The sequence below is a fragment of the Oncorhynchus tshawytscha genome, linkage group LG25 (assembly GCF_018296145.1).
Source record: "Oncorhynchus tshawytscha isolate Ot180627B linkage group LG25, Otsh_v2.0, whole genome shotgun sequence".
Taxonomy (NCBI): domain Eukaryota; kingdom Metazoa; phylum Chordata; class Actinopteri; order Salmoniformes; family Salmonidae; genus Oncorhynchus; species Oncorhynchus tshawytscha.
In genome coordinates this window covers 21,526,171-21,549,911 of record NC_056453.1, presented here as the reverse complement: position 1 = coordinate 21,549,911, position 23,741 = coordinate 21,526,171, and the positions used below count along the sequence as shown (strand labels likewise).

The 23,741-nt window shown below is 42.3% G+C and overlaps 1 protein-coding gene across 2 annotated transcripts; it reads right to left on the bottom strand.

The window, feature by feature from the left end:
• Positions 1 to 211: 211 nt before the first annotated feature.
• On the bottom strand, positions 212 to 23,409 carry tmem184ba (transmembrane protein 184ba). 2 transcript variants are annotated; one of them, XM_024387945.2, is made up of 10 exons: positions 22,988 to 23,409; positions 22,797 to 22,845; positions 12,276 to 12,521; positions 8,678 to 8,843; positions 4,383 to 4,473; positions 4,100 to 4,267; positions 3,716 to 3,885; positions 3,333 to 3,533; positions 2,829 to 2,855; positions 212 to 2,541 (listed from the first exon to the last, which is right to left on the bottom strand). In XM_024387945.2, exons 3-10 carry the CDS (start codon positions 12,519 to 12,521, stop codon positions 2,312 to 2,314), a joined length of 1,299 nt encoding a protein of 432 aa, XP_024243713.1. In that variant the 5' UTR covers positions 22,797 to 22,845; positions 22,988 to 23,409; the 3' UTR covers positions 212 to 2,311. The 2 variants fall into 2 exon arrangements, with proteins under 2 accessions (XP_024243713.1, XP_024243714.1); XM_024387946.2 differs by lacking the exon at positions 2,829 to 2,855 and having other exon boundaries at positions 22,988 to 23,407.
• Positions 23,410 to 23,741: the final 332 nt, after the last annotated feature.

The window sequence follows — 23,741 nt, the reverse complement described above, 5'->3', positions numbered from 1 at the left end:
ATGTACTGTACAGTAAACTTTTATGTAAAATGTACTTGCAAAAAAGAGAAGAATAGCAAACATGCAAAACTTTGCAGACATGAGTAAATCTTCCCAATGAGAGGTATCCTACCCTTACCCGTGTGATTTGGAGCTATATTTAAGATAATCATGACATCTAAAAGACAACCAGGTTCTAAAAAGCCTACGTTTAATATGAAATAGAATAATATGACAAGACTAAATATCTTTATTTTGTCTGAATTTCATTTAGACTAAAAATAGGAGCATATCAGCAGCTTTGACAAAATACAAAAGAACTAGACAAAAGAAAGCAGTCATCAAAAACAATTTCTAAATGGTTTATGGAGCGACAGTACAAAACTAAGCCTTTTTAAATCAGAGTTTTACATCATTGTCATTATTACATCAACATCACTAAATATTTCTCCAGTATATCATTTCAAACTCTATGTACATCATATGTCTAGCAATAATAGTCTTATACATCTCAAAATACACCCTAGGCCTAGATAAAGAGAGCGCAGAGAGAGAAGATATCAGAAAAAGAAGAACTGGAGAATGAAATGGTCTTGTGGTGACTTTCTCTTTGTACCAGAAACTGGAAATGTTTGGGGATGAGGCCAAACCCTCATAATTTATTCAACATGGCAAAGGATTCAACAGAATGCTACAGTAGACAAACCATAACAAGTGTAGTTCCATAACACGGTACATACTGGCCTCTCAACAATATAAATAAAGCAGACATTCTGACTATACTTTAATGGGAAATATTGACACCCCGAATAGTTACTAGCCTCTCTGGATAATGTCTTGCCTACATGAATAGGGCCTAGCTCTCTCACACATAGTATAAGTTGAGGGAAGGGTCAGCATAGACTGAGGCTGGGACTCCACAAAGATAAAGCATTCCTTTCTCTAGCAGACAGAATGTGTAGGCTACAAACATAATGTGTGACCATGATCGGCCTGTGTTTGATAGATAAGGGTGTGTGTGTCTATAAATTGACCAAATATAATAGACTCCTTGCTGCTCTCTGGTGGCAGGACTGAGCATGGAGCAGCAGTGACTCACTATGACTTTACTGTATAATGGCAGCCTGTCCGTATGACTCACTACAATAACCTCAAAGCTAAACTATGTATAACGCAATACCTTTTCTCTGTAAGCACTTAACGTCCACTTCTGTGTAATGGAAACGTCTATACGACACTAAAAGTGAGTCTAAAATTGACCCACACTTCATTACAAAGCTGAATCTTTTGTTGTTGTTTTTTTTGCATCCAGTTACACTTTTTTTGCCTGAGATTGTCTAACTGGAATTGTAAGTATTTAAAAATAGCATTTACCTATATTCCTGCGGTGTCTACGTACTCTGATCGCACAGATATCACTAAAGGTGTTTTTCCTAACATACATTAGAGGCCAGGAGAGGTCGGTTGGCAGAATGAGCCTTGCTGGATTAGAGCATGGCCTAATCCTCACCATACGAATAATGCCCCAATTACAACAGTATAATCCAGACTACCACGCTGTTCGATTGCCCTCACCCTGCCTGTCTGCTACACACTGGAGCAGGTCTCTCTTCATCTGTAATCTGATCAAGTGCTGTCCAACCAACCACTATCCCTGCCCTCCCCTCACATCCCCCATCCATCCCATGTCCCTAGTGAATCAATGACAACACCACCATTCTCCAGTCCACAGAGCTGCTTCTGCCCTAAACCACCCCCTCACACTGCCCATTTAAAACCCACTGTAAACATGGCCACCACAGAGATCTGAGAATGGCCTGGTCTTAAAACTAAAAAGCAATAAGCCAAATCAAATGCCACACATAGCTAGAGTACTCTAACATCAATCTGGTATGGGCTGTCTTCTTCAAGGGATGTTAGCTAATAAGCACACACATTTTTTAACCATACAATCCAGTTTATCCAAACCCCAAATAAAATCTCTAATAAGTGTACAATTCTGTCTCAGAAAATCCTCAAATTCCTATAAAAGTTTTTTTTCTAGACAATGGTTTCAACCAAAATGTACCTCAGCATGTTCCCACTAAGTGTGTGCTCTATCAATAGTTCCTGTATAGTCCTGATTTTGTGCAAATAGTGTGTGTGTAGTAGAGCATATTAAAATGGACCAGGCTAAGTCACATGGTCCTGTATTGACGTACCAACCCCTAACACACCTTACATCCCCTGCCAATCCTCCATAAGACATGTACTACATGAGGAAGACCAGAGGGTAGTACCTTACCGCAACAGTCAGTAAAGAGGTGATTGGCTGGGATTGTTGTGTGTTAACTTAGAACTCATCGTCCGAGCTGAGCAGCAGAGTCTTCTCATTGTCGCGGGTGCTGATGGTGCTGTGTGTGCGGGACACAGGCGGGGCAGAGTGACCCTGTTCCAGGGTGGACTGCTGGGTGTACTGCTGGTAGGCCGGGGAGAAGTTATGGATAGCATCCTGGACCATGTCTCCAGGGTTCATTGTCTCCTTCAGGCTGCTGGAGATGCTCTTCATGGGGGCACAGCGACCTGGGAGAAGGGGGGTGGAGGAAAGGACAATATATAAAATATTTTTAAAAGGTAAAGTAAGAGTTGAGTAGTAATTGTGAATAATGTGAAACCTAAACAGTGGAAAATCACTTTTGTAAGCTTGCTACAGTGAATGTAAAAACAGCAACAATAACAACCACTGATTTCACAGAAAGCAACATTTCATTCAAAGTAAGACAAAAAAGGAGCACAGCATTGAACATAGGATTGTAAAAAGTAGAAAGAACCATAAAGATGGTGAAGAAACAAATCAGTGGTAGACCTACCATACTCTCCATATATAGGAACTGGGCCTTGATAACGCAGCATGGGGAAAGAGAAAGACAAAAGGGACAAGGATATGGAAGGAAGAATAAGACAGACAAAATGACCCAGAGAATACGAAGAGGGATGACCAATGAACCAAGGAGGGAGTTTTTTTAAAGAACGAGGAAAAGGAGGTATTCCAAAACCAAAGATGAATAGGAGGAGATAAAGGAAATAAAGATTTGAAAAAGTGCCACAACATAGGAAGTACAGGGGTACGGCGAGGAGGAGGACAAAGTGGGAAATGTATGTTGACAAGGGAATAGAGGGAAAGGGAGTGTGAGTCAGTGAAAAGAGAAGACATGATCATATTATCTAGAGAAGTTCTGCAAAGATACTATACCATATGAGTACCATGAGCTGGACCAATGTCGAGTAGGTCCAGTTAAATAAAGGTTCAATTAAATACTTGAATTAAATTTGTCACCACAGTATATAATACAGCTAAAACTCAGTCTCCTTACCCTGAGAGAGAGAGTCCAGCCTTTTGTCCATGTAGACCTTGTATGTGAAGGCATGACGCAGGGCCAGGGAGGCAAAGAACATCTCGATGCAGACGATGAAGTTCTGGTAACCGGCGGCAACCGTTCCCTCTCCCACTGACACCTCGGGTGAGTTGATTTTGGGGATGGCCCCACACTTCTCTAGGATGGCCAGCAACATGCCTGATGGTAAATAAACATATGTGGAGAATGACTACAGTACTATAGTATAATGATATTGACTTGGCATGTAATATGATATGAATGACATTACTCATGTTCAAATTGCCTACAGTGCTTCAATGACCTAAAAATGTATATCTGTATTTAGATGTTTAGTGTGTGTGTTTGTTTGTGCTTCTCACCCTGCCAGAAAGAGAGGAATATGACAGATTTGACCATGAAGAATTTGAGCAAGGGTCTGTAGGGGCTGAGCAGATCCCGGGTGGAGAAATAGAAGAGGAAGAGGGCGTAGAGAGACAGGCTGACTGAGATGTTGTAGACGATGGACACATACAAGTACCCACTGTTCACACTAGGAGGACAGACAGGGACAAGACTGTTGATTAGATTTGAGAGTAAACCAACATTAGGACAAATCTGTATCACTGGATTTGCGACCATCTACACAGAAACACCGCATCTTTTTGGTAATCAAAGTCTTTTAATAAAAAAATAGATGTATACATCTTATAACATTTTTTTGTATGAGATATTCAACGATTGCATAACAAGAAGCAGTGGCTTACTTGAAGTCTCCATCACGGTACTTTCCAAAGGCCTGCAGGATGACTGTGACCACGGCCATGAGGGGTTTGATCACACAGAACTGTAGCGTGGCCTGCTTACAGAACCGCAGGAACCCAATGGAGTAACTCCTCCCCCAGAGACAACACGTACCATACATACAACTGGACCTGGGGACGCAGGAAAACGCTTGTTAAATACATGTTGAACACACACACACACACACACACACGGACTACACACAAATAGACTACACACACAAACAGAGTGGAAGAAGAGACTCACTCAATAGGTTTTCCTCTGATCTCAGCCATGATGGCGCTCTCTCCTCCCAGGTACTCATAACACAGGCTCAGGAAGTTATAGATGACAAACGCTGCACAGGAGAGACACACACACACACACACACACACACACACAGTTAATAAAGGACCGTTTAAGAAGTCAACTCCTCAGACATATGTTTTACATCTAAATATTGTGTACAGTATATTAACCACCTAATATGGACATGGAAAAAGATCTAAAACCCAGCACTCTTCCATTACCCTAAGAGACAAGATAAGCCAATGACTGTCATATCAAAGGCAATGGGAAAAAAGGCAACAAACACCAGACCACCCAGCCACTCGTTGACTTCCTGTGCTGAGTTGTCACAGACCCAAGGGAGGCCTCTACTTCCTGCCCACAGGAGATGTGTTGTTCTAACTGGTTGATCAGACCACACACTCATAGAATTACACTAAACAAAAAATGATAAAAACACAACATGCAACAATTTGACTGAGTTACAGATCATATAAGGAAATCAGTCAATTAAAATAAATTCATTAGGCCCTGATCTATGGATTTCACATGACTGTGCAGGGGCGTGAGGCCAGTTGGACATGGCTTATGGTAGAGAAATGAACATTACATTTTCTGGCAACAGCCCTGGTGGACATTCCTACAGTCAGCACGCCAATTGCACGCTCCCTCAAAACTTGAGACATCTGTGGCATTGTGTTGTGTAACAACTGCACATTTTTTAAAGTGGCCTTTTATTGTCCCCAGCACCTGTGTAATAATCATGCTGTTTAATCAGCTTCTTGATATGCCACACCTGTCAGGTGGATGGATTGTCATGGAAAAGGAAAGTTGCTCACTAACAGGGATGTAAACACATGGTCCTCAAAATTTGCAAGAAATAAGCTTTTTGTGCGTATGGGAAATTTCTGGGATCTTTTATTTCAGCTCATGAAAAATGGGACCAACACTTTACATGTTGCGTTTATATTTTTGTTCAGTATAATCAAGATACTAAAGCTTATAGGATCTCTGTGCATACTGCACAGACCCACACTCAGAAATCATCTGAGTGGCCTGCCAGCACTACTAGCAATGGCATTGACCCATCCATATGATATAACCAGTGACTGAGAAGCAGTGTCTGCCCTCCTTGGGGAGTGATAAATGTCATGTCTTTAGACCAGTCATACTAGAGCAGGTGGCAGTGACTTTGCAGTCTGTGTTCCGGATGTGCACGTTCTGTTCTACGCAGTGTGTGTGTGTGTGTGTGTCTGCAGTGTGACTGATGGGCTGTGTCAGGTCAATAAAGCAGGAAGGGATTACCAACTCTCACTACACCAGGGGCTCTATGAAACTGTATAGTCACACAGTGTATTCGCACGCACGCATACCCCCCACACCAACTCACTTTATTCTTAAGGAACAACAATAAAAGTAAACACATATGGATGTGCTTTATTCTCACCTTTGACAGACATCCTACAGTATGCATCCAATAGCATGTCTGTGGCCTACAGTACCAGGCAAAGGTTTGGACACACCAACTCATTATTCCAGGGTTTTTCTTTATTTGTACTTTTTTTCTACATTGTAGAATAATAGTGATGACATCAAAACTATAAAATAACACCTATGGAATCATGTAGTAACCAAAAAAAAGTGTTAAACAAATCAAAATATATTTCATATTTGAGAGTCTTCAAAGTAGCCACCCTTTGCCTTGATGACAGCTTTGCACACTCTTAATATTCTCTCAACCAGCGTCACCTGGAATGCTTTCCCAACAGCCTTGAAGGAGTTCCCACATGTGCTGAGCACTTGTTGGCTGCTTTTCCTTCACTCTGCGGTCAAACTCATCCCAAACCATCTCAATTGGGTTGAGGTCGGGTGATTGTGGAGGCCAGGTCATCTGATGCAGCACTCCATCACTCTCCTTCTTTGTCAAATAGCCCTTACACAGCCTGGAGGTGTGTTGGGTCATTGTCCTGTTGAGAAAAAAAATGATGTCCCACTAAGCCCAAACCAGATGGGATGGCGTATCGCTGCAGAATGCTGTGGTAGCCATGCTGGTTAAGTGTGCCTTGAATTCTAAAAAAAAATCACAGACAGTGTCACCAGCAAAGCACCCCCACACCACCTCCTCCATGCTTCACTCTGGGAACCACAAATGCAGAGATCATCCGTTCACCTACTCTGCATCTCACAAAGACATGGCAGTTGGAAACAAAAATCTCTCATTTGGACTCATCAGACCAAAGGACATATTTCCAACAGTCTAATGTCCATTGCTAAGCAAGTCTCTTCTTCTTATTTAGTAGTGTTTTCTTTGCAGCAATATGACCATGAAGGTCTGATTCAAGCAGTCTCCTCTGAACAGTTGATGTTGAGATGTGTCTGTTACTTGAACTCTGTGAAGCATTTATTTGGGCCGCAATTTCTGAGGCTGGTAACTCTAAATGAACTTATCCTCTGCAGCAGAGGTAACTCTGGGTCTTCCTTTCCTGTGGCGGTCCTCATGAGAGCCAGTTTCATCATAGTGTTTGATGTTTTTTTGCAACTGCACTTGAAGAAACTTTCAAAATTATTTAAATTTTCCACATTGTCTGACCTTCATGTCTTAAAGTAATGATGGACCATCTTTTCTCTTTGCTTATTTGAGCTGTTCTTGCCATAATATGGACTTGGTCTTTGACCAAATAGGGCTTCCTTCTGTATACCACCCCTACATTGTCACAACACAACTGATTGGCTGAAATGATTTAAGATGGAAAGAAATTCCATAAATTAACTTTTAACAAGGCACACCTGTTAATCGAAATGCATTCCAATTGACTACCTCATGAAGCTGGTTGAGAGAATGCCAAGAGAGTGCAAAGCTGTCATCAAGGCAAAGGGTGGCTACTTCGAGGAATCTCAAATCTAAAATATATTTTGATTTGTTTAAAACTTTGATTTCATACGTGTTATATCATAGTTTTGTTGTCTTCACTATTATTCTACAATGTAGAATATAGTAAAAATAAAGAAAAACCCTGGAATGAGTAGGTGTGTCCAGACGTTTGACTGCTACTGTATGTGTCTGTCTGTATTGCATCAATGTGACTAGTATGACTGAGATGAGGAAAGGTCCAACCCTGAGGCACTCACTGTATGACTAATACACGATACACCATCATACTCTCTATTAACCCCTGAAGGGGATTCTAAAGTTCTCATTCCCTGCTCAGCAGTTCTGTGAGAGTGTGTGTCGTGTGTGTATTGAACCAGTAAGCAAGTGTGTTGGTGTATAACATATGGGAGGGTATGTGCCAGAGTGGATGTTGGTGACTTGTAACGTTAAGTGAGGGTGTGTGTGTGACTGTGTAGTGAGTGATGGTACTTGCATGAGAATGTGTGGGAGTGTGTGTTACAGTGTACAGCTCTATATTTAGCCTGTACACCCAGGGGAACAGAGCTGCTGTGAAATCCCATTTGCCAAACACACCTTCTTCTCTGCAGCAGAAGCACTGGCATCAGCTATTCTGTCATCTCTCTCCATCACTCGCACCCTGTCTCTCACCCGCTTTCTCACTCTCATCATCACCCTCACTCTCTGTTTGTCTCTGCAGCACAGCTCTACTAACACATGCACAGACAGACAGAACCATAGACATTAAGGAACAGAACCGACCTGGGGTGACACCACATTACACCAGACTAGCCCACACAGACTGCCAGACCAAATTCATAGATAACAGAGTACCAGTATCTAGAAGTTAAAAGGTATTTTACAAGTACATTAGGCCTTTATAAAATGTGTGATATTCACCATTGTATCCCTTGTGACTATGAATATTGCATAAGCCATATCAGATAAACAGCTGACTCTGTCTTCTGTTCTCTGTGTGTGTACCAGCATGTTTGGGTGAGACCTCATCATTAGGGCTGCCTTGTGCAGTGAACACAGTTGCTATGCAACAGGTTCTTCCTACCCAGAAATCTGGCCAGGCCCCAGAACAACAAGAGGCAGCACAGAGGCAGATCAGCAGTTAGCCATCTGTCCATGGAGCCGCACCATGACTCCCACACACTGGTAAACAACACGCACGCACACACGCACACACACCCTTGTGGATTAGATAAACAGCCACATGTGGACATTGGAGGCCAAAGACAGCCTGCCCAGGGAGCAAAACTGATTGAAAAGACATCTTTTCAACCAGTTTGGCTCACTGGGTGAGGAAGTATCACAACAAAGCTGATCGGCATGGTAAAGCCATTCATTTCTGTTCAACTCATGTGTAGTCTCTTACCCTCGTAGCAGTCCCGGACGGTGTCAAAGTAGACATAGTACTCCTCGTTAGTGAAGAAGAGGAGGCTGAGCCAGGAGTCAAAAGCATAGATGGGCACGATGAAGAGAATCCGCACGATGTGTCTCTGCTCATTAGGAGAACTGTAGTACCGCAGGTGCATGTAGATCTGAGAGGGCAAGAGAGAAGCAAAGATGGATGGAAAGGAGATTATATATATATAAATGAGAGAGAAACAAATAGAGGGGTATAGAGTTTAATGTTTACATCAATTTCTATTGTCCCATTTTACAAGACACAAAAGCAGCATTGCATACTTTCTAAACCTGTTACTAATTAACATCCTGCCTCTGAGGGAGACAGAAATGGGAGTGAGAGCAGTGGGAATTCATAGAAGAACACAGTGATGCCTACACCACAGAAATCCTATTCAATTAGAGGGACTAGGTCATAAACCCTCCAACGTTCCAAAATGGGGCAAAATGGCAGCCATCTTGGTCAGGGAGAAATTCAAAATGAGTCTAATTGGAATGAATGACAGTAGTGGCATAGGTGATGCTTTTCCTGCTTTTAATTATGCAGGAAAACTAAAGTATGTGATGCATCTGAAAATGTTGTAATGGAATTATATTCAACCTAAAATATTGTCATACACTGAGCGTAGAAAACACTAGAAACACCTGCTCTTTCCATGACACAGGTGAATCTAGGTGAAAGCTATGATCCCTTATGAATGTCACTTGTTAAATCCACAGTCTAGATGAAGGGGAGGAGACAGGTTAAAGAATGCGTTTTAAGCCTTAAGACAATTGAGACATGGATTGTGTATGTGTGCCATTCAGAGGGTGAATGGGTAAGACAACATTTAAGTGCCTCTGAACGGATTATGGTAGTAGTTGCCAGGCGCACCGGTTTGAGTGTGTCAAGAACTGCAACGCTGCTGGGTTTTTCACGCTCAACAGTTTCCCGTGTGTATCAAGAATGGTCCACCACCCAAAGGACATCCAGCCAACTTGACAACTGTGGGAAGCATTGGAGTCAACATGGGCCAGCTCCCCTGTGGAACGCTTTCAACACCTTGTAGAGTCCATGCCCCGACTAATGGAGGCTGTTCTGAGGGCAAAAGGGAGTCTCAACTCAATATTAGGAAGGTGTCCCTAATGTTTTGTACACTAAGTGTAAAATTATAAATACAGGTTTTATACATATTTTCTGTATAAATAGCCTCTAAAATATATGTAAACAGACCATAAATGTCTCAAATGTTGTTCTTGGAAAGTAGTGAGTGCTATTATACACTGCTCAAAAAAATAAAGGGAACACTTAAACAACACAATGTAACTCCAAGACAATCACACTTCTGTGAAATCAAACTGTTCACTCTGGAAGCAACACTGATTGACAATAAATTTCATGCTGTTGTCAATCATGCTGTTGTGTAAATGGAATAGACAACAAGTGGAAATTATAGGCAATTAGCAAGACACCCCTAATAAAGGAGTGGTTCTGCAGGTGGTGACCACAGACCACTTCTCAGTTCCTATGCTTCCTGACTGATGTTTTGGTCGCTTTTGAATGCTGGCGGTGCTTTCACTCTAGTGGTAGCATGAGACGGAGTCTACAACCCACACAAGTGGCTCAGGTAGTGCAGCTCATCCAGGATGGCACATCAATGCGAGCTGTGGCAAGAAGGTTTGCTGTGTCTGTCAGCGTAGTGTCCAGAGCATGGAGGCGCTACCGGGAGACAGGCCAGTACATCAGGAGATGTGGAGGAGGCCGTAGGAGGGCAACAACCCAGCAGCAGGACCGCTACCTCCGCCTTTGTGCAAGGAGGAGCAGGAGGAGCACTGCCAGAGCCCTGCAAAATGACCTCCAGCAGGCCACAAATATGCATGTGTCTGCTCAAACAGTCAGAAACAGACTCCATGAGGGTGGTATGAGGGCCCGACGTCCACAGGTGGGGGTTGTGCTTACAGCCCAACACCATGCAGGACGTTTGGCATTTGCCAGAGAACACCAAGATTGGCAAATTCGCCACTGGCGCCCTGTGCTCTTCACAGGGGAAAGCAGGTTCACACTGAGCACACGTGACAGAGTCTGGAGACGCCGTGGAGAACGTTCTGCTGCCTGCAACATCCTCCAGCATGACCGGTTTGGCGGTGGGTCAGTCATGGTGTGGGGTGGCATTTCTTTGGGGGGCCGCACAGCCCTCCATGTGCTCGCCAGAGGTAGCCTGACTGCCATTAGGTACCGAGATGAGATCCTCAGACCCCTTGTGAGACCATATGCTGGTGTGGTTGGCCCTGGGTTCCTCCTAATGCAAGACCTCATGTGGCTGGACTGTGTCAGCAGTTCCTGCAAGAGGAAGGCATTGATGCTATGGACAGGCCCGCCCGTTCCCCAGATCTGAATCCAATTGAGCACATCTGGGACATCATGTCTCGCTCCATCCACCAACACCACGTTGCACCACAGACTGTCCAGGAGTTGGCGGATGCTTTAGTCCAGGTCTGGGAGGAGATCCCTCAGGAGACCATCCGCCACCTCATCAGGAACACGCCCAGGCGTTGTAGGGAGGTCATACAGGCACGTGGAGGCCACACACACACACACTACTGAGCCTCATTTTGACTTGTTTTAAGGACATTACATCAAAGTTGGATCAGCCTGTAGTGTGGTTTTCCACTTTAATTTTGAGTGGGACTCCAAATCCAGACCTCCATGGGTTGATAAATTTGATTTCCATTGATCATTTTTGTGTGATTTTGTTGTCAGCACATTCAACTATGTAAAGAAAAAAGTATTTAATAAGAATATTTCATTCATTCAGATCTAGGACGTGTTATTTTAGTGTTCCCTTTATTTCTTTGAGCAGTGTATGATACAATTGCAATACTTTTTTTGAGCCAGGCTATGGCTGTGGATTGACAGGATTGTTTGAATGGAATGTTGGCATTTAATTTAAAAAATATATGGAATCATTCCTCTAAAACGGTCTGACTAGCTAACAGACATATAGTGCAGCTAAATTCTTCGCATTCATTGTTTTACACAATATCTTATCACAACAATGGCAGACCATGGTTGGCCAACTCCCTGACCAACATGGCTGATCTTTGGACCGCCATAAAAAGGTTAATGTTCATTCTAGCATTCAAATTCCTAATTATATGGTCTACACACCATCCTTGGCATCTTTTCAGTTTAGTCCCCTTTTCTCTACCCAAACAAAGAAGCCACCAGACATTCTCATTTCAGACAGTAGGACAGGGATTACCTTGCATAAGGTGGGTGTAGTTGTGTGTTGGGTTTTTCAGTTAAACAAACAGGGATTGTGTGTTGTTGCTAGGCAACCTATGCTCTCTGACTGAGCACTGAGCAGATGCATCTATTCCTCCAGAATCACCCCAGGTCGAACCTCTGGTTAAATAAGCTCCTCACACTGTAGGGCCTACAGGGGAAGACAACACCTAGACCCCCGAGCCTGGGCATACCATTTGGAGATTCACTAGAAACTCTAAATGGTGTTCAGTTTCAGTGGAATGAGTGTGTTTTGAGATGTGGGGAAGTGTGCATTTGTGTGTGATGTGTATTTTATTACCTGGTGACAGGTGAAGAGCAGGGCAGTCCAGACGAAGAAGCCCGACACGGCCTGGGCAGCGGGGGTCATCAGGAAGGTGGGCTGATCGAGGGTCAGCAGTGGGGTCTCTGGGAACCAGGAGATGTTGGGGCCCGGGGAGTCCATGGTGGGAGGGGGACCAGGGGCCCCACCCAGGGGGTATTCCTCTCCAACACCAACACCTAGTCGTTCAGACAGGGGCACGTCACGCCTCCACAGACGACTCATCTGGAGAAAAGGGTACAGAGAGAAAACATATCCTTTATGTCCACATTAATGATACCGTGCATAAACAGTGCAGACATTCAGTCTGATACTTTCCAGAGCATTATTAGAGATACTGTAACCATCAACCACAGCTATCGATAATGTAATTTATGTTGATGAGAGCATCTGATAAAGGAAGAGCAGAGACAATGAGTCAGGTGTGTTGTACTGTTTACTGAATAGAGTGAGGGAATCAATAGATTCCAGAGTGGGAGGGGGAGATAACTGTATAATCTCTGATAGTCAAACCAATGTTTCCCCCTCCTAGGCTACTAACTGTATAGACAGCAGTGGCATGTGTTCATGGATGCCAAGGAAAGCCAGGCTTCCCAAAAATATTGACCCCCCCCAAAAAAAAAAAAAAAAAACATTATTTTGTCTCTCTGTTGAATAATTTTCCTTCAATTTGCAAGAGAATGAATGTTTCTCACAGGACAAAGCATCCGAGCAAGTGAAACAGTGAAACAGTGCCCCTCTGTCTCTCTACGTGTAGGCCATCTATCTGATGCGGTCTGGTCCTAACGAGTATGACATTGTTGCCGCCTGTACCATTAAAAGCAAGGGAAGCCAGCAAGCATCTGACCTCCCTTGACAAAAAAAGTTGAACATTTTTTGCAAATCAGCGTTGAGCTAAACTGAGCGAGCTCAACTGTGAATGGTCCTGGTGCACCAAAAAAAAAAAAAAAGTGTCAAGGGAAGCCAGCTTGGATTTGGCGTCACTCCTATCAAATCCCATTAGGAGCATACGTCATTGATAGAAAAATGTTATTGTTGCATCTCGTTGTGTTGTCCTCTGGCGGCAAGCTAGCTAAAATTGTCCCTTTCCTAAATTAGCCATAGATGGAGATAGGAATTTGGACTTGGGGTTTTACTTAATTCTCCGTACTGACCAATGACTATAATGGCAATTCTGATCCAACCATGTCATACATTGTTGTGCCCCTGGCCTGAGAGGATGGAAGTTCAATATGTAGATAAATGATGAATGTTAACTAGCTAACGTTGCCCATGAATGGAAGTTAAGTTAGCTTGCAAGCATTTTAGCCAGGCAGCCTAGGACAACACTGTCATACAGTGTGTACTATATGACAGTGATAAACCATTGTCAACATGAAAGAGAGGATGGCATTGGCATTTCTCTACACGTATGGTGAGTCAACATGTTTTTCTACTTGCATGAACGCGCACACACAACACACACACACACACAGAGAAATCAGAACCATGGACAACCACATAAATTGAAGTCGGAAGTTTACATAAACGAGTTTTAATGACTCCAACCTAAGTGTTTCAACCACTCCACACATTTTTTGTTGACAAACTATAGTTTTGGCAAGTCGGTTAGGACATCCACTTTGTGCGTGACAAGTCATTTTTCCAACAATTGTTTACAGACAGATTATTTCACTTATAATTCACAGTATCACAATTCCAGTGGGTCAGAGGTTTACATACACTAAGTTGACTGTGCCTTTAAACAGCTTCCAGAAATTCCAGAAAATGTCATGGCTTTAGAAGCTTCTGATAGGTAAATTGACATCATTTGAGTCAATTGGAGGTGTACCTGTGGATGTATTTCAAGGCCCACCTTCAAACTCAGTGCCTCTTTGCTTGACATCATGGGAAAATCCAAAGAAATCAGCAAAGACCTCCACAAGTCTGGTTCATCCTTGGGAGCAATTTCCAAACGCCTGAAGGTAACACGTTCATCTGTACAAACAATAGTACACAAGTATAAACACCATGGGACCACGCGGCCGTTCTACCGCTCAGGAAGGAGACGTGTTCTGTCTCCTAGAGATTCATGTATTTCAGTACGAAAATACAAATCAATCACAGAACAGCAGCAAATGACCTTGTGAAAATGCTGGAGGAAACAGGTACAAAAGTATATATACCCACAGTAAAATGAGTCTATCGACATAACATGAAAGGCCGCTCAGCAAGGAAGAAGCCACTGCTCCAAAACTGCCATAAAAATAAAAAAAGACTACAGTTTGCAACTGCACATGGGGACAAATATTGTACTTTTTGGAGAAATGTCCTCTGGTCTGATGAAACAAAAAGAGAACTGTTTGGCCATAATGACCATCATTATGTTTGGAGGAAGAAGGGGGAGGCTTGCAAGCCGAAGAACATCATCCCAACCATGAAGCACAGGGGTGGCAGCATCATGTTGTGGGGGTGCTTTGCTGCAGGAGGGACTGGTGCACTTCACAAAATAGATGGCATCATGAGGAAAGAAAAGTATGTGGATATAATTGAAGCAACATCTCAAGACATCAGTCAGGAAGTAAAACCTTGGTCGCAAATGGGTCTTCCAAATGGACAATGACCCCAAGCATACTTCCAAAGTTGTTGCAAAATGGCTTAAAGACAATAAAGTCAAGGTATTGGAGTGGCCATCACAAAGCCCTGACCTCAATCCTATAGAAAATTTGTGGGCAGAACTGAAAAAGCGTGTGCGAGCAAGGAGGCCTACAAACCTGACTCAGTTACACCAGCTCTGTCAGGAGAAATGGGCCAAAATTCACCCAACTTATTGCGGGAAGCTTGTGGAAGGCTACCTAAAACATTTGACCCAAGTTAAACAATTTAAAGGCAATGCTACCAAATACTAATTGAGTGTATGTAAACTTCTGACCCACTGAGAATGTGATGAAATAAATAAAATCAGAAATAAAATCAATCATTCTCTCTACTATTATTCGGACATTTCACATTCTTAAAATAAAGTGGTGATCCTAACTGACCTAAGAATGAATTTTTACTTGGATTAAATGTCAGGAATTGTGATAAACGGAGTTTAAATGTATTTGGTTAAGGTGTATGTAAACATCCGACTTCAACTGTATTTAGCTTACGTTGATTAGACTAAATCATTTTTGGGTATCTTTTAGTTGTCACTATATTAGATTAAGCAGAGGGGATTTGATTATGTTGAAATTGTGCTGGAATAGTGATTGGTTTCCCTGGTGATTTTACCCACGCACAGCTACTGATAGACAGGGCATTCCCTCCTGCCTAAAATAATTGAGTTTCTTTTGACAGTTTTGTGTTAAACAGGTTGATCTGGAGGAGCACGTGATGCCGCGGAGTTGAGCAGACGTTGACAAACCGAGCTCTTCAAAGTTATTCTATTTTTACCTAAATAACAACGTTGAAACAATATTCTAACATCGGCTGATAAATTGTCAAGTACTTACCTTCCCAAAGAGCCATGGACCTCCGACCGAGAGGCAAGAAGGACGACCAAAACGTCGTTGATTCCCAAGATAACGATAACGCTACAGCTAGCAAGATTAGCATTAGCCCTCATAACTCAGACGACAGTTCCAGACTGTTGCTCTCAGCAGCCTCTTGCGAGCCTGCCGACATGCTGGCTACTCTCCTCCGGGAAATTCAGGATGGTAACAGAGGTCTTTCTCTGAAAATTGATAAGAAATCGGCTGAACTCCATTCTTCCATTGACGACCTGAAATCCTCCATGAATGATCTCCTTTTGAGAACGACTGAGGCAGAGTTGCGCATTAGCACAGTTGAAGATACCATCGCTAGACATGACCAGGTCTTGATACAACGGCAAAAGGACAATGCCTACCTCAAAAACAAGGTAGATCAGATGGAGAACCAGAGTAGACGTAGTAATATCTGTGTGGTGGGATTGAAAGAGGACAGCGAGGGCCGTGACCCGGTCCGTTTCTTCACTCAATGGATCCCGGGGGTCCTAGGCATAATCCACTTCACCAAGCCGCTGGAAATCGAACGCGCCCACAGAACATCAGCGCCGAAACCCCGGCCAGATAGCCCCCACGGGCCTTCCTGATCAGGTTCCTCCTTTTCCAAGACAGAGAGAAGATACTGCAACTCGCAAGAGCCAAAGGGGACATCACCATCGATGGAAAGAGGGTCAGCCTTTTCCCAGATATGAGCGCGGATCTCGCCAGACGCCGCAAGCAGTTCAGACATGCCGCCAAAGCACTGAAGGAGAAGAACATCACCGGCTACCTCATCCACCCTGCGCGGATGAAAGTTCAGTACAAAGGCCGAAGCCATCTCTTCAACACACCGGGAGAAGTGCACACTTTTCTCAAAGAACTGAACAACGTCTGAGCCAGGACGGTCTCTCTGGGGGATAAAATGCAACGTCTGAGCCAGGACGGTCTCTCTGGGGGATAAAATGCAACGTCTGAGCCAGGACGGTCTCTCTGGGGGATAAAATGCAACGTCTGAGCCAGGACGGTCTCTGGGGGATAAAATTCAGTTCGTTTGTTTTCTCTTATCCGGATTGAACTGCTGGTATCTCCCGGTCACTATAATTGATTTGTACATTTTCAACTAACCGTATCTTCCCGGGGTGAGTTCTATTACATTTACAGGAGAGTATATTTTGGTTTAGTCCATATCTACTGGGCGAAGCAATAAGTGGGTTTAGGCCCACTGCTTTCCCCCTCATTTATGTTAATCCTCCGAAAAGAGACTCAAGCATCCCTTACCGTGGGCAGTAAATATTCAGCCATAAATATCTATTCACAACGTTTGTTTTCAATTTAGAGAGCTCGCAGGTTTTAGTTTACGCCAAGGTTTAGCTAGTAAGAGCAAGATGGAAAGCGAGCAGCAACGTGTCTCTACAAGTGTCTTCATGTTTGATTGTTGGGATTGTTGTTTTAGTCTGACAATCGGGGTGGGTGGGATTTTTATTATTTTTTTCTTCCTTTTTTCTGTTTATTGTTTCCTTCCTAAAGAGACACACAGGTCACTTTTGTGCTCAAACCAAAGTTGAAACATTTCCTAATTATCTGCATATGATAGATTTCTATTCAGTTACATATTTGAAACCCAACCTATGCTTAATCCACTAAAATATGTCACATTCAACGTAAAAGGTCTCAACAGCCCGATTTAAAAGGAAAATAGTCTATACATACCTTAAGAAATTAAAGGCTGACATTGTGTTTTTACAATAAACACATCTTACAGCCAGTGAACACAAGAAATTGAAGAGGGAATGGGTAGGACAAGTTTTTGCATCCTCTTTTAACTCCAAAGCAAGAGGAACTGCAATTTTGATAAGTAGACACATCCCCTTCTGCGTCAACAACACCATCTCTGATCCCTCTGGCAGGTTTGTTTTGGTGCAGGGAGATATGTTTTCAGAGTCTTGGACCCTATTGAATATTTATGCTCCTAACTTCGATGACCATATGTTTATTCAGAATGTCCTCCTTCAGGTCGCTCAAGCACCACCAGGATGGCTACTGGTTGGAGGAGATTTAAATTTTTGCTTAGATACAGTTCTTGATAGGTCTTCTGATAAACCCTCACTTCTTACCAAAGCCAGCAAGCTCACCATGTCATACATGAAAGATCTCAATTTACTAGACATCTGGAGACAGTTGCACCCACAGGATAGGGACTACTCTTTTTATTCACACCCACACAAGACACACGCATAGATAACTTTTTACTTTCGACACAACTGTTTCATAGTGTTAGATGTCGAGTATCTCCCCAGATTGCTTAGTGACCATTCTCCTCTGGTATTATCAATCTCCATTCCTACCAAGGTAAATGGAGCATATAGATGGAGACTAAATTCCACACTCCTAAAGCAACCTGAATTTTGTGCATTCATCAAAGAGCAGATCAATATTTTTACTTTGACAAACAAACCCTCTGCTCCTGACAGCTTCATTCTTTGGGACACATTGAAGGCCTATCTGATGGGACAGATTATTTCCTATACTAAAGGGCTGAAGAAAAAACACGGTGCGGAACTGAGTGCCCTTGAATCTGAAATCTCTGAGCTAGAGAAAACCTACCAAAGAGGCCCGACTAAAGATTTATACAGGCTTTTGGTAAATAAAAAACTTAAATATAATATTCTGAACACATATCAAGCTGAGAGGGCCGTCACTAAATCAAAACAGCGTTATTATGAGCTTGGAGAGAAAGCTCACAAAGTATTGGCATGGCAACTGAAAGCAGAGGAAAGTAAGAGGACAATTAATGCCATAGAAACTCTTACTAATGAGATATCTTTCGACCCTACTGAAATTAATAATACTTTTAAGAAATACTATGAAGACCTCTACACTTCCCAATCAAGCGATGATCTATCAGAGATTGACTCCTTTCTCTCCTCTCTCAACCTCCCATGCCTGTCAGGGGAAGACAGCGAGCGCCTGAGTGAACACTTCTCAGTTCCTGAATTGTTGGAGGCCATTAAATCCTTAACTTCTAATAAATCTCCTGGGGAGGATGGCTTCCCTCCGGAGTTCTATAAAGAATTTAGGGAGCTGTTGGTCCCCTACCTTATGGAGGTACTTAAAAAAGCCAGAGAAGACAACTGCTTTCCAGAGTCCTTCTCTCAAGCAGTGATTACTGTAATCCACAAGAAAGGGAAAAACCCGCTAAAGTGCGCCTCCTATAGACCAATCTCTCTCCTTAACACAGATTGTAAACTGGTCACCAAGATGCTATCTAAGAGACTGGAGTCATGTCTTCCCCTGTTGGTCAACCCAGATCAGACTGGCTTCATAATTAATAGATTGTCCTCCAATAATCTCAGAAGGTTCTTTGATATAATTCACCTTGCTAACAAAAACAAAATACCTAGTGTCGCAGTCTCCCTCGACGCTGAAAAGGCCTTTGATAGGGTTGAATGGCCATACCTCTTTCGCGTCTTGGAAAAGTTCGGTTTAGGTACCATGTTTGTAAATTTGATCAAATCACTCTACAAATCTCCTAAAGCTAGGATTGCTACCAATGGGATTACTTCCTCCTCTTTCCCTCTTTATAGGGGGAACAGACAAGGTTGCCCAATTAGCCCCCACCTCTTTGCCCTCGCCATCGAACCGTTGGCTGAGGCTATTAGAACGTGCCCTGACATACATGGCTTTGAGGTGGGCCCCCATACCCATAAATTATCACTCTTTGCAGATGACCTTATCTTATTTCAAACAAACCCAGAACACTCCCTCTCTCACTTGCAGATCCTACTACAGTGTTATAGTTCTTTCTCTGGATATAAGGTCAATTTGGATAAAAGCGAAATCTTACCGTTGTCTGTCTTCGACCATCATACCATCAAGCACAAGTTTCCTTTTAGATGGTCGCCTATGGGCTTCACATATTTGGGCATAATGGTGGATGGTAATCTGAACAACCTCTATAAACTCAATCTGGCCAGTTTGTTGCAAAAGGTGGAGGTTGACCTTTGTAAATGGATGGACTTACCTCTCACTCTACTGGGTAGAATCAATGTAATTAAAATGAATGTCCTGCCCAGGTTTCTATATCTGTTTCAATCTCTCCCTATAGCATTTTTTTCCTCTCTCGACAAGCTGACCAGACGGTTTATCTGGCACGGCAAAACCCCTAGGGTTGGCCTGGATAAACTGACCCTTGATTACAGTCAAGGGGGCTTAAACCTCCCCAATTTTAGAATGTACTACTGGGATGCACAGTCTAGGTTTCTGGCTCAGAGGTTTGACAATGGTCCCTCTCACTCATGGTTGAACATTGAAAAGCTTGAGGTAAATGATGACACTGGGGCAGATTTGTTTTACAAATGGGACAGAAAATCTATAAAAACCATCACAGACAACCCTTTAATCATACATTCTGTCCTGGCATGGTGCAAACTGCATGAGCTGTTCGGACGAGGGGGATTCCTCTCCCCTAAAACCCATTTATGGAACAATAGATTGATCCCTATGTTTTTCCAGAATAGTAACTTTAGACCATGGTCTGATAAGGGGATCACTCTTCTGGAACATTGTTACGAGGAGGGAGTTCTTATGTCTTTTGATCAGCTGAAACAGAAATACCACTTGCCTAACAGGGACTTCTTTAGCTACCTACAACTACAAAACTTTATTAGGGTGACTCTCAAGGGACAATGGAACCTACCTAAGATGTCACCTATTGAACAACTCTGCCACGCAGACCAACCACTGTTCAAGACCATTTCCCGTGTTTACAATGCTCTTATGTCAGGACTAACACTGCCTGGGCTAGATAAACCCCAACTTAGTTGGGAGAAAGATCTGGGTATTGATCTTGATGAGGATCTATGGAGTGACCTATGCAGGGATGGTGTTACATCCACATTGAACTCCAGATACAGACTGATCCAGTTTAATTTCCTCCATCAGTTCTATATCACCCCATCTAGACTGCACAAGTTCAACCCAGATATCTCCTCCCTATGTTTTAGATGTGGCTCAGATGAAGGAACATTCCTCCATTCCACTTGGCAGTGTTCAAAACTACACGGTTTCTGGCAGGGGGTATGCGATACCATATCCTCAATTCACGGGGTTGCATTCCCTTTAGACCCGGAGGTCTGTCTACTGGGTAACTTTACTAACACCAATCTTAGGCAAAGCCATACTATAAAGCTAACAGAAATATTGCTAGTGATTGCCAAGAAATGTATTGCCTTGAAATGGAAATTGGATTCCTCCCTGCCAGTTGCAATGTGGCTATCGGAAGTTAATAGTTGTATCCCTTTGGAGAAAATCACTTACTGCTTGAGGAATTAGTTAAAGACATTTTACAGAATTTGGCAACCTTTTGACTATATGGAGAATCTCCCCCCACATCTCATTGATTGAATCTATATATAATCCTCACAATGTTTCACACGTAACGTATAATATGTAGCCTACGGCAGGTGATCCAATGTCTCGTTATTTATTTTCTTTTCTTATTGTATGTTTGTTTATATAATTATAATTATTTTTGTTACGCTCGTCTGTTACTGACACTTTGTCCTATCGTTGTCTAATATCTTTTCACTTTTGTTTTGAATGTTCTTAATTGGAAAATGCAAAAATAAAATATATATTTTTTTTAAACAGGTTGATCTGAAAGCATGTATTGTATGGGCAATTTCACGATAAAAGAGTGCTGCTAAGACTGATGCTTTCTGTACGTCAATGATTGCAAAGTAAACAACATTCAACTCTATACACAAGGCCTACTTTGAATCATTTCCACAGATTTATTTCTCTCTCCAAAAACACTTACTTGAAGAACAGTGCAGACACAAAGTGTGGTAACAGAATGATGGCACAAACTGCGCAAACTGTCATGCTGTTACCAAACTTTGCATCTGCACTGTCCTTGAAGTAAATGTGTTTTTATAAAACAAATCTGACATTTTTTAAAGTTGTTCTTGTGCATAGAGTTGTACGGTTTGGTTAACTACAGTATTTTTCTATGGAAGAGGGACCAAACACAAGGAAAAGCCAAAAATGGAATCTGTAAACATTTCTATTTAGTCATTATGAATCCCTATTTCAAACAGAATTTAGTATCAGATATCCTGCTGGCATGTTTGTATCTGCCACGCGATAACCTCAATGCCAGTTGTTGCTGTCATTGACATTATCATAGAACAAAAATAAGAAATACTGTCCACTTCAAAGGCCACACACAATAACACACACAGTGAGACTAAAAATAGCCCGCTGTGACTCAAAGCCTTTCTCAAGCAAAATCAGAGACAGCAACAGTGGACAGCATGTTAAAGGACATGTCTAAACTGACCTATCATATCATGGCTTGGCTGCCAAACCGCATAGCAAGTCATATTAACAGCAGCATGACAGACTGAGGCAGTATTATGTTGCTTCCACACACACAGGCATGCAAACACAGGTGTAATCCTGGGTCTCACTACACTAATGAAATTAAATGAATCCAATTACATTGATTGTGAGACTTGTGTCTCTGACTGTGTGGGCGTTGGAGCTTGAGTCACATGAATGTCTATGAATGTGCATGTTTCTCTCTGTGTGTGATGGGGGTCATTTGTATTGGTTTGCAGAGAATCAGCTAATTAACATGTAGAATGGGGCTGAGTTGAATGCATCAACGCAGACAGTAGGACAGACAGGGAGAGAGACACACATGACTGGAATATGTGTGTGTTGGGGTTTGTGAGGAAGGTAATAATATTAAAAACGATCAAAAAAGGTTAAACGCTTTCAATATATAATCCATAACAAATGCTACTAACTTCAATTACTTGTAAAACGATTAAATGAGATTAGTTTTTTTGCAAACCAGCAAACAGCAGCAACCATTCAAGCAAACGGGCAGACAAACATTGTTTGCAGTAGAGAAACATAGTAGCCACTAATGTAAGCAGAACTCGACACTGAATGTATGAATGACAGGGTGGTAAAAAGGCGCATACTGTATATAGACCGTCACTCTCACCTTTGCAGTCGATTGTCGATATGTAAACTTGAATCAAGATGACGTCTGTCTGAAGAATGGATTTGGAGAAAAAAAACATACGTTTATTCTAATTATATTTTAAAGGGTAGACAACTAGAAACGATTCTTATTTTAGACATAACTTTAATCTGATTTATTTGCATTCAAACGAGCAAGTAAAATAATTTTACCTTTCATCAATTGATGGTTTCTGAACAAACTTTAGTCGGCGAGTGCAGTTTTAAAGAAAGAAATGTGAGAAAAATGTATTTAATTCCACAAAACTGCGATCGTTACTTCGACATCCATGTTTATTTTCCAGTCCTGCTCGATTGGAAATCTTTCAATTCTAACCAAGAGTTAAATCCGTTTTTAAAAATCTCAGTTTAAGGTTTTAATCTCATTTTAGTGTGCCTTGGTCCTTTCTTCATTCCATTATGAACAATACAGGTAAAATAACAGTTTTGTCCTGCTCTATAAACTCCGTCATTCCTTTCTCTCCTTTTTCCTACCTCGGCGTTTGTAACAGACCCTATCTTCTAGGATTAGCTACATTCGATCAACTCCGTTCGGTACTCTCCGTAGGTTCTCTCGAATGATATGTAGCCTGCTGTTTCCACCAATCACAGCCAATGAACACCGAGTACCAGGAAGTGGACAGAGTCGTGACAGAGATGAGTTTATAATGACGAGATGCTCATGTCTCCACCCTAACAATGGGAGTCGTTGTCCAAAAGGCTCGAAGGCAGGCGACACGTTTACTGTAGGTCCAGAATAAACCCATAGAAAAGCTTTGGGTTTATATTGGACAATTTTGGCGAGCGAAATCTCTCGTTTTGCTTCTTTCTCTCTAGTTGTGATTTGTGGCAATGCGCATGTCTAATTTGAGTCGAATCGCATTTACGGGCTGATCCTAGGTCAGTTTAGTTTTACATTATTTTCCAT

What these genes read in the sequence shown, in the direction of transcription:
- tmem184ba (XM_024387945.2), bottom strand. Translation starts at nt 12,521, where the DNA reads ATGAGTCGTCTGTGGAGGCGTGACGTGCCCCTGTCTGAACGACTAGGT. An exon ending in TACCGTGATGGAGACTTCAA is followed by an intron (nt 3,886 to 4,099) that starts GTAAGCCACTGC and finishes CTGTCCTCCTAG; the next exon opens with TGTGAACAGTGGGTACTTGT. An exon ending in GCTGGACTCTCTCTCTCAGG is followed by an intron (nt 2,856 to 3,332) that starts GTAAGGAGACTG and finishes TGCGTTATCAAG; the next exon opens with GCCCAGTTCCTATATATGGA.